At 46.9% G+C, this 10,179-nt stretch overlaps 3 protein-coding genes across 6 annotated transcripts; 2 read left to right on the top strand and 1 right to left on the bottom strand.

The window, feature by feature from the left end:
- Positions 1-727: 727 nt before the first annotated feature.
- On the top strand, positions 728-3,999 carry Ranbp3 (ran-binding protein 3). Its single transcript, XM_076444348.1, has 4 exons — positions 728-848; positions 1,077-1,169; positions 1,394-1,480; positions 1,548-3,999. Exons 1-4 carry the CDS (start codon positions 833-835, stop codon positions 2,657-2,659), a joined length of 1,308 nt encoding a protein of 435 aa, XP_076300463.1. The 5' UTR covers positions 728-832; the 3' UTR covers positions 2,660-3,999.
- A 1,020-nt stretch (positions 4,000-5,019) lies between these two features.
- Positions 5,020-7,271, bottom strand: LOC143218852 (uncharacterized). The gene is made up of 5 exons (XM_076444375.1): positions 7,105-7,271; positions 6,488-6,979; positions 5,772-6,141; positions 5,341-5,689; positions 5,020-5,253 (listed from the first exon to the last, which is right to left on the bottom strand). Exons 1-2 carry the CDS (start codon positions 7,132-7,134, stop codon positions 6,641-6,643), a joined length of 369 nt encoding a protein of 122 aa, XP_076300490.1. The 5' UTR covers positions 7,135-7,271; the 3' UTR covers positions 5,020-5,253; positions 5,341-5,689; positions 5,772-6,141; positions 6,488-6,640.
- On the top strand, positions 5,489-8,335 carry LOC143218844 (uncharacterized). 4 transcript variants are annotated; one of them, XR_013011179.1, is made up of 6 exons: positions 5,489-5,626; positions 5,893-6,159; positions 6,835-6,866; positions 7,234-7,319; positions 7,927-8,060; positions 8,206-8,335. XR_013011179.1 is itself a non-coding variant. In XM_076444367.1 (5 exons), the coding sequence occupies exons 1-5, from the start codon at positions 5,496-5,498 to the stop codon at positions 8,110-8,112; spliced, it is 540 nt and encodes a 179-aa protein (XP_076300482.1). In that variant the 5' UTR covers positions 5,489-5,495; the 3' UTR covers positions 8,113-8,237. The 4 variants fall into 4 exon arrangements, 3 of the variants coding, with proteins under 3 accessions (XP_076300482.1, XP_076300481.1, XP_076300480.1); XM_076444367.1 differs by lacking the exon at positions 7,927-8,060 and having other exon boundaries at positions 8,089-8,237; XM_076444366.1 differs by lacking the exon at positions 8,206-8,335 and having other exon boundaries at positions 7,927-8,163.
- The last annotated feature ends 1,844 nt before the right edge of the window (positions 8,336-10,179 follow it).

Genomic DNA, 10,179 nt, shown 5'->3' with positions numbered 1-10,179 from the left:
TCGATTTTGGACGGGCATTTTATTGCTTACTCAGGCTTACTGGGTGTATAAAATCTGCAGTCCAAAGACTATATACATACATTTGAGAGAAGCAGCGAAATGAGCGAAACTTAGAAGAGTGGAATTGAAAATTCTGAAATCGAGAAATGTATGCAATAAAATTCTGATTCGTTAATCTCTCGTTATTAGAGATGGTGTGCTATATATTTTTGGATCACTCGTGATTCAATCACGGTGATATTCACAGTGATTCGTGACTTTCATGATCGCTTCTGATTGGCGGAAAGCCATACTGTTCTTCGCAAGTCGCAGAGACATAACCTGTATGTTTTATATTAACAATATCGAAACAAAGATGCAAGTTACATCGCGCAAAGTAAAGGAATATAATGAGGGATAATAAATAAAGTCATTGAGACTTGGGACGACAGTAAGCAAATTCACTGTAGATTAAAAAATCACGATCACGGGGTGAATGAAGTTAAAATCACGAGCGTGATCGTGATTCTGCGATCGCTGCGATAAATAGACTGCGGATTGATTGCAGGACACAGGAACCAAATAAAAATGGAAAGTAACACAATATTTTTTACATGTCCACTGCTTTAAATTGTACGTACCCAATTTTTGTCATAAATGCATAAAATCCGCAGTATAAGTGATAAATCACGTATATTCGTTATTCAAATCCTCGATAATCGATTGATCAGCAGTGCGAGATCGGAAAACAAAGTTGCGAACCTCTGACCGCACGAACCCGCCATTTTCTCGCGGTTTCGAAAAAACACAGGCAGATGACACTGGCGACGGCGTAATCACTTCCACGTAAAAAATGGCGGACTGCAAGGGTGCGTTTTGTGTTTCCTCTCCGATGAAATAATAAACCAATCGATTCGAACTGTGCGTTAATTGGACGAATAGCGAGAACCGGAGGACCGTCGGTGTCGAGTTCTCCGGGAGATGCTGCGTCCCGTGGATCGTTCCGCATGAATATTTACTCGCGCTCGATTTCGACAGATTGACCGAGCAACATTGTTTGACAATCGTTCTAATCGTTTGATTCGTGTTTTCTCTAGAGAGCAACGAAGAAACGAGCAGGCCGGCTTATGTTTTAAAGGTAGACCCGCCCCAGGACCCGTCCGTGGACCCGTCTAAACACGCTGCCACTGGTAAATACACTCCGACGCTTTTTGTTTTCAACGTGTAATTGTTTTCTTCGTAGTCTTTCGTACAGTGTTCCTCGATCATGTTCGACGCGTCTTTCTCTTTCTCCCGTGCGTTCCACGACGATCGATTTAAACACAGATCGTTTGTGGCGCAAATATTTATTCTTCGATACACAGGTTATGCATACGTTATCGCTTTATCATACGTTAACAGCCACTACGTTTAGTTCCAGAGAAAATGGATAGTCCACCTTCCGAGAATAACACAGAGGCCTCTGCATCGAGTTCCAACAAGTCTCCGAGTAAACCACATTGTAAGTGAACTTCATCGAGATACATGTGTCAAGTACCATTAAAGTAATTTGTACGGTTCGCTTTCAGATCCAATACTAGCTGCCTCGAAATTTGGCAATCAGTTCGGGAGCAACAACTTCACCAAATCCTTCGCTAACAAGAGAAGAGCGTCTATACTGAGGCCCTCCCAGTTGGGAGCGGTGACGATCAGCCAACAGCCAATCAGTAAAACGTTTCTACAGCCGGCGAAATTCCAAAATCCGTTTGCAAAAGTTACGGATGACTCTGTAGAGGAGAAGAGCATCGAGAGCACGCATGAAAACGACAAGACCGAAGAATCGGAGAAGGACAAAGAAACGGAGAAGGAGCCAGAGACGGAGAAAGAAAAGGAGAAAGAGAAAGAGAAGGAGGAGGAAGACAAGGTAGAGACAGAGAAGGAGACAAAGAAGGATGAGAAACCATTGGAGGAGGCACAATGCAGGTTCTTGCCGTTGGGTGCAGGCACGAAGGATAACGAAAGTAATAGTGTAGATAATGCGGTGGCGGCCAGTACCTCGGAGCCGAGCTTCGTCTTCGGTCAGAATCTGAAAGAGCGTGTGATGGTGGCGAACGACACGGATGAGAGTACGGAGAACGCGGACGACAAAGAGAAGAAAGAGGAGAGTACAAACGAGAACGGCTCCGCGGAGCTTTTGTTCTCGAATGCTCCAGTCGCGTGCCGTCCCACGACCAGACCAGGCCTGACCTTGACGCAAGCAGCACAGGAACTCGAAGAGGCGAACCGCGCGAACAAGAGAAAATATAACGAAGTGACTCCTTTGACTGGCGAGGAGGGCGAGACGAACGTGCTGCAAATCAATTGTAAATTGTTTGCCTTCGACAAAGCCAGCGGTAGCTGGCAGGAGAGAGGAAGAGGCACGTTGAGACTGAACGATCGGGACGACGAAGAATCCCGCCTGGTGGGTCGCACCGCCGGCACCCAGAGACTGATTCTGAACACGAAAGTCTGGCCAGGCATGACCGCGGAAAGAGCAGCGCCTAAGTCGCTTAGATTAACAGCGATGGACGTCCATGGCGCTATCCGCATCTTCATCGTCCAGGCCGCCCCAAAGGAGATCGAACAGCTGCACAATCTTCTGCAACAACGGCTGAAACGCGCCCAGGAACGTCAGCCGAAGAAGATCGCGCCCGATCACTGACAATCGTTCAACCACCGCTGTGAGACGTTTCAGTTCGGTTCGGGTACATCCTGGTACCCGGAGGTCGTCCGCGCGAGAAGAGTCGAATGAGAGAAGAACGTTTCTAAATATCAGGCCCTGTCTATAATAGTACACGCGTGCGCAATAGAACGGCTATGATTTGTGCCTTCACTTGGAAGTTGTAGATCTCGATCTCGATCCCCGTTGGGCACGCGCGCCTGCTCTCCGTGACCAGAACGGAAATCGATCAACGCGCGACAAATTAAATCGTAGATCTCTCCCTCTACCCTGTACCCTATGTCATAGCGCGCAGACTACTATACATTTTCGACAGTTTTTCTCGTTTTATAGTTTTCGCGGTCACGGAACGCCTCTTCTGATCATTCCCAATCGATACGCGATTCTTTCACGAATGGAATTCGAGGCAAGGTTTATTCTTTTTCTTTTTAAATGAATGCGTTGGCGTACAGACATACAGACATACACATAGAGAGAGAGAGAGAGACACCTACAGATACTTTTGATAATAGTTATGATACATATAGTTGCGGAGGAGAATCGTGGAAAGAGGAGCAACGAGAGGAATCGTTGGACAAGGGAACGAGAAATGAGGAAGAGGAGCAGCGTGTCGTATTTTTAATTCGGATTCCTCTGCAGGGATAGGACTCTTTTATCATAACGATATACCTCGTATAATAGATTTCTATTTCCCGGTCGGCTGTAGTAATTTAAACCGCAAGAACGATTACTGTGGTTAGGTTTCTCTTTATTCAACGCGTAGTTTTACCGTGAACGATCAAGGTATGGAAACGATTCCGTTGTAAATCACACACAGCGACCTACAGAGACACATACTCACACACACGCGCGTGTACGCCGCGAATCTTGACCATTGTTGCGAGCACAAAAAGAAAAAAAGAAACAGCGGAAAAAAATGTCGACGCGTGTACGATCGAACCCCCTGTAACTAATTGTACTTTAATTTGTAAATAGCGCCAGCAAGACCGTGTGAAGTTGTATGGCTGTGTTCGAGGCGGCTCCTCTCTAACATTTTGCTTAGCAATATATTTATCAATCATGCTTCGACCGGGTACGACACACACACGTACGAACACATGCGCTCGAAGAGCTTACCCGGGCGAGAGCGATTAATTCGTCACGATCGTCTTTCTTGTGACACGCGCCAGTAAACGAACAATGGGATTACTTAAAGCGCTATTCACCAGGTACGATCCGCGAGTAACCTCGTTTCTCTCTGTACTTTCTGCATACAGAAACAAGAAAATTCACTGTACACATCGTTAATTACATTTAACTAAATACAGACAGTTTCATCTTTACTCTGTATCAACCTTTTCCGTTCTATTCGATTCTCGTTTATATACAGATATTTTTAATATATTAAACGCTAATGAGAAAAGAAAACCTTTCTACTGTCGTTGATGTCGTTTGATTACAGGCCAATTAATCATGAAAGTGGAATTCTGGTAAAGAAAAATCGTTCCAGGCTGGAGATCGCATCGGATACAAGGGATCTAGAATATTTTCCGCCTGCGGCGCTAGGAGGTCCGATGGCGGGCGGCATTCAACAGGCTGATATTTATAGATTCGAGAGTTTCGCGCAAACCTACAGCGTTTTAGGCGTCAAAATTCAGTTCCTGCGTTCTCGACAGCCCCGTGTATCGATGATCCATGGGCTTCGGGCCGCTGTGGTGACCGAGTCTCGCCGTTTCTGCCGTGTCTTGTTCACCAGGAGGTCTCCGCGGTGATCGAGACCGTACCGGATCTAATTGGTTGTGCACCGATCGACAGATGTGCCGCGTAGCTGACGTTTGAACGTCGCTGGCTGGCGCTGGGTTTTGGTCGCCGGACAATGATCGTCCGGACCCACAGGGACGGGAACCTGAACACAGCCCGGACACGGAGGGAAACTCGGTTCTCTGCCGCCACGTTCTTCCCGCAGGCAGTTCTTCGACGTGACGTTGCTTCCTCCCCCGCGCATTAGTCACCCTTCTAATTTGTCAGAACAGTGAACGCAACGGAGAGAGAGATCAAGAGAAAGAGAGAGAAAGGTTGATCAAGTCCGTAGTGGTGCGTTGAAGAGGAATGTCGCGGGTTTTTGATAGTCTACCTTTTTTTAGATTGTCATCAAGGATAGGAACAGAGGCCCTCTGTTCGATTCTCCGCGAAGGCTGCTTGCCAACAACGCTGCCTAGCCGATGGTTGTCCATCGTCGTCGCTGCCAACACGCGCCGTCGTCGTCGTCAACTGTAAACGAATTTCGAACGTTATCTCAACGCTGATTCGCTCGCTGTCTGTTGTTGTTGAAAAGAATGAGAGAATAACGAGTCTTCCGATCATTGTGAAAGCTTCCCGAGGAGGATGCGGCCGGGTGTCCGACAGAAACCGCCCTCGAGGTGCACACGTCCTTCACCGGGCCTCAGGGTACGTTCATGCTGGAGCTGAGATAAACGGCGAAAGCGACGATGAGATCGAAGCGTAGGAATACACTCTATTGTCTTCTGATGCAAGTGTTTGAGCAGCGAACTAGATGACCAGCGGAACAGGCGTGGAGAAGTTACCTCCTCTTCGCTCTGGTATCATTGATTGTTAGAGAAATTAATAAGCTGAAACTGCTTATGTAATACTGATTTGATGGAAGAGTAATAGTAGCTGCTTACCAACGTAAACGTATCCTCGGCGTCCGGTCCTCGTGAGTGAGGGGAAGCTGAACTCCTTTGAAAAAGAGGGGAACTTTTGAGGCGGCGGAGCCAGTTTCAATGACGAGAAACAGACTCGTAGTGAGCCATTGACGGTTCCAATTGAAACCCGCAAGATGATGTTCACCGGCGGATCGCACGCCAAAAAGTGGAACACTGGAAGTAGCGCGTCGTCAAACCGGTCCAAGTCCTCCGCGGACCGCAAGAGCTCGCAAGTCCGCGCGCCCGCGGAAGGCTACATATACAGGTGAGCCGACCGGTACGTAAAGGCCTTGAGACAGCTGAAATGGTAGAACCTTGTCCTAGAATCCTGAAACGATTAAAATAGTAGAACATTGTCCTAAACTCCGTCATGAGGAAAATCTTAAGATTGATATAGTAAAATATCGTACAAACATATATACAGCGTCTTCCAAAAGTGCCGGGACGATCGATGATCTCAAAAACGATGTATTTAGAAAAAAAAGAGTAAATTTCTCAGAACAGTAAATTGATCGGCGTGTAACGTTTCAGGACCAGAGTCCCGATCCTGAACCCAGCGGACCTGCCCCCGTCGACGTCCACCGCGAAGACGTACGTGTACAAGACCAGGGTGCCTCGAAGGGACATCGCAGCGTCGGTTGCGGGTGATCAGGGGATCCACGAGAAGGTCGGTGGGGCTATCACCAGGAGAAGAGGCGCCGTGAAACAGAACAAGGTGCACGTTGTTCGAGGTCACAAGCTGGTTGCCAAGTTCTTCAGGCAGCCGACCTTTTGCGCCTTCTGCAAGGACTTTCTCTGGTAACTGTTCACCGCAGTGCTACAATCGCGGAGCGTTCTCAGATTTTGATTAGGTCGGTGCAAAAGTTCGTGCCCGAATGAGAAATGGTTGAATGCATTTCTTAATGCAACTATATATTATAATAAAAATGGTGAGACTGAAAGTGATCAATTTTTATAATGTAATACGTATGAGCCGCTTTTTGTGCTCGGTAGGTTAACGTTAAAATACAATAAGGAATCGGGCAGGAATTGTTGCACTGACCCAGGGTCGGCGCTATATTTTGCGGGGTCCTGTGCAAAATAATGAAGGGCAAATAGGCGTCGATCACGCCGGCCCTGCACTGACCTAATACTTCTGGCAGATGTTCGATAAATAGCCGCGTTCGAACAGAGCGGCTACTTGTCGAAGGCCTAACGTTTACGGAAGAGGAAACATGTTCCCGAAGTAAACACGCGTTCGTCAAAGTCCTCGCGCTCGGTTCTAACGCGTAGTTGGCTGCTAACAACACGGGGCGTGCCTCGATTTATCATAAAACAGCGGTTGCGGAACGCCGCTCCGATACAGAGAGGCCCCTAAAAATAGAATAGCATTATTCAAGTATCGGCCACTTCGCGTTGGAACGCGTTGGCTGATTAATCTAAAGCGCGTGTAGTCTCCCCCTCTTTCTCTCTCTCTTTTTTTCTCTGTTGCAGGGGATTCGGCAAGCAGGGATACCAGTGCCAAGGTAAATAGCTCTCCGCCACGTCGAACCGGAAGAGATCCTTGATCCTGTCCGAGGCTAGGAAAGTTGTCCGCTTTAACCCCCGTGCACGCCGCTTCCAATTGTAATTCTTCTTCCTGAAATATATAAATGAATCTGACGTCAACAGTTTGTATAGATTGCGCGCCTGTGGTCCATTTCTTCTTAAAATATAGATGATCTTTCCGAACGGTGCACAAGGGTTAAAAACCATGTTCGTTACCTTCCTGCAGCTTCGTAGCAAGCTTTCCATTCATGCCGCGTGGATACCATGCATTTTATAATAAGTTTAAGAATGAGAAGCAGCGATGATGATTTTCTAGCAATGATGATGATCGCACGCGTGTTTCAGCCTGCCAGACCGCGGTGCACAAGAAGTGCCACGACAAATTGTTGACCAAGTGTCCGGAGAGCGGCAGGGAATCGGAGACTACGATAGTAAGTGTTTCATCACTGGCGCGACCATGTTCTCTAAGAGCGAGCGCAGAAGACACTACGGAGACTGTTCCGGATCTCTTTCTCTCTCGCATTCCATCATCGGGTTCCATCGAAAATCGAGCCGCCATTTTCCTCGAACGCAGTGAATCTTCGCTAAAGGAGAACGCGAATGCTGCGTGCACGCGACTGTTTGTTTGCCCGTCGATGCAGCTACATCCTAGACTGACTGATTTACGAAACGACCTGCTATTTTCACGCTCGATCTTCGAGGATCCGAATATTCGGTGGTCCCGCAAGCACGTGGCGATATTTTTCACTCAGGATTCATTCCGTGTTTGTCTACAGATTATAGAGAGAGTTATCTCTTAGCACTTTCAAGATTTGTATACTCTGCAAACGCATACAACGATTTTGCTAGCATTCCAGGTCTCACTGCAAGAATTTTGTACTTTACAAACACATGAAATGTTCGCTAGCAGACACGCAATGGAATCTGATCGATGCCAACGTTATGAGTGCTTGTAAAATTTCTCGTGAGCTTGTGGGACCACCTAACATTTGCTTCAGGTCTAGCTCCTATTTCGAATATTCTGCAACTTTATCGAAGATTCAGACTGGACACTGTTCTTTGCTCGGTCAGGCACCTGAAAAAGATAGTAAATGTTTGTAGTCGTTGTATTAGGATCGATTGGTTGTTAGAAAGTTGAATTGTTACCCAGTCTACGATTAATCTTCGATCAGGTTGGTCCCCTTTATCTCTCGGTTCAAGGTACGAAACGGTTCGAGATGTTAAGAGTCCAATGGATCATCATCCTTCCTATTTATACGATCTGCTCAGGCGAAAACTGAGATGGTTCTAATTCTGTTGATACTTGTTCAATGGCAGTACTTGAGGGAGCGTTTCAAGGTAGATGTGCCTCACAGGTTCCGCACCCACACTTTCATGTCGCCAACATTTTGCGACCACTGCGGATCCTTGTTGTACGGCCTGTTCCGGCAAGGCCTCAGGTGCGATGGTAAGTAATCCGGAAGTGTCCTCATCAACGTCTCGGTTACCTCGACGAGCCTCGAACCGAGCCACAGTGCGATGCTTCACCGATCTAGAAGAACAAACGTGAACGATAACTGTTAGTCACGCTTTTCCGTTTCAATGTTCGACTACATTGTTCTACCTGATTCTACGACGTTTTTCATGCAGTTACAACACATTTTTGAACAGTGATTCTTTAATTTTAGGGTCTTTCATTAAGCAGTGCAATTTTAAATTATAATGGACCGCTGAAATGTCGCACTGTGCATCTCGATTCCGCACAGGTGTAACGCGAACGCGAATATACTTGAGGAATATACGTCAGCTATGTGTCTGGGTCTTGAGTTTCAGTTCTGACCAGTCACCTGTCCATTTCTATATTAAATTGTCCGTAGTGGCGAGAATAGCCATCGCCGTTTGTCCGGCTGGCTATTTCCAAGTTTCGAGAACGGGATCAACAATGGGCGTCAAGAGAACTTTTTGGCTCGTGTCGCGAAACAATCCGCGGCAATCGCGTCCGCGATCCGTCAGTGCTTGTCTCTGCGGTGCTTGCGTATTTCGTGTGCGTGTGTGCTCGCATAAACTCGCCGAGATTCGCGTGGAACACGAGCCGGCCTGGCATCTTGCAACTTGCTTTGCGTTTTACGGCGCTTTTATGCATGATTGTCTCGAGCAAGCGATTGTCCGCTGATCGAACCGAGGATCTGTACAGAGGAATTCCTAGATCGACGGATCGTCGTGCATTCGAGCACGTGCGACGACAATAAAGCGATCGACCGCTTATAGCTCGTCCACCGAAACGTTTTGCCAACAATCGGAATTTCAAAATACCTCTAATGACCGCTCCCTTCCACTTCCCTAAACAAAAACAACACACGGCCCCGCATTCTTTTGCGCATCGATTTTATGCAACCCCGGTCGACACTGCAACGTCTCTATTATTTCCTCTGGTAGGCGTCGATGACGATTCGTTGGACGTCGCTGGTCACTATGACTCTTTGTGCGAAATCTGTCCGCACCGGTTCCGAGAGACCAGAGCCAAATTTCTTTAACGATTTTAACACTCGGACGGCCTCGCTGCTTCGTGTATCAATTTTTTAAAAATCGTTCAATTCACTTAATAGCCAGAATGACGCTTTTGGGTACTCTGGGTCAAAGCAGACCCAGGCCCAGCCGTCGGAGGGTTAATAAGGCGAAGATGCTCGCGAATTTTTCCTGCTGTCTTAAATGTCACGCGGCTATTCTCGCCGGGAACGCATAAAATCCGCAGTTCAACGATTACGATCGAGCAACATAGTTTCATCGCGGTGACATACCTAACTTAACGGGTTTCCCAAAGTTGAAACACACTTCGGAGAATTGGCCGAGAACAGCGGTAAAAGAATCATGAACACAGAGTGCGCCAAAATAACAATACTACTTATTTCTAATCTGGTCGAGATCTAATCTGGTATAAAGAAAATAAAAAAGAGAAAAACTGAAAAAATACTATATCGACGCTCGTAATAATATTTAAAAATACATCATTGTATTCGGAAGAGTCTACTGAATTGTTCTGTGCGAGAATAATTCGCGTGGCGTTTACGGTTGAGGCAGAGAAAATTCGGACAGTGAGAATTCCGCTGGTGACGTAACGAGTTGTTTAATAATTGTAATAATTTGTAAGGGGTTAGATGTTTGCGAGTAGATTCATGTTGACCAGCGTTATTAGAGTCCAGCTAGTATAGTTAGGCGCTAGGAAAAGCCTCGTACACTAGACTTCTATTATTACACTGGGTCGCTGGCTTAGACTCAGTCGGTGTTGGCTGGCTGAACCGCGAGAACGTCGTC

This window comes from Lasioglossum baleicum, chromosome 20 (genome assembly GCF_051020765.1).
Source record: "Lasioglossum baleicum chromosome 20, iyLasBale1, whole genome shotgun sequence".
NCBI classification, from domain to species: Eukaryota; Metazoa; Arthropoda; class Insecta; order Hymenoptera; family Halictidae; genus Lasioglossum; species Lasioglossum baleicum.
Note: the sequence above shows the minus strand (reverse complement) of the source record. Positions and strands in the feature narration are given on the sequence as shown.

Bases quoted from the DNA above. Each gene is read 5' to 3' on its own strand.
- LOC143218852 (XM_076444375.1), bottom strand. From the start codon at position 7,134: ATGGAAAGCTTGCTACGAAGCTGCAGGAAG. The intron at 6,980-7,104 runs GTAACGAACATG...TATATATTTCAG, and splicing joins TGCTACGAAGCTGCAGGAAG to GAAGAAGAATTACAATTGGA.
- Ranbp3 (XM_076444348.1), top strand. The intron at 1,170-1,393 runs GTAAATACACTC...CACTACGTTTAG, and splicing joins GTCTAAACACGCTGCCACTG to TTCCAGAGAAAATGGATAGT. The intron at 1,481-1,547 runs GTAAGTGAACTT...GTTCGCTTTCAG, and splicing joins GTCTCCGAGTAAACCACATT to ATCCAATACTAGCTGCCTCG.
- LOC143218844 (XM_076444365.1), top strand. From the start codon at position 5,496: ATGATGTTCACCGGCGGATCGCACGCCAAAAAGTGGAACACTGGAAGT. The intron at 6,160-6,834 runs GTAACTGTTCAC...TCTCTGTTGCAG, and splicing joins TTCTGCAAGGACTTTCTCTG to GGGATTCGGCAAGCAGGGAT. The intron at 6,867-7,233 runs GTAAATAGCTCT...CGCGTGTTTCAG, and splicing joins GCAGGGATACCAGTGCCAAG to CCTGCCAGACCGCGGTGCAC.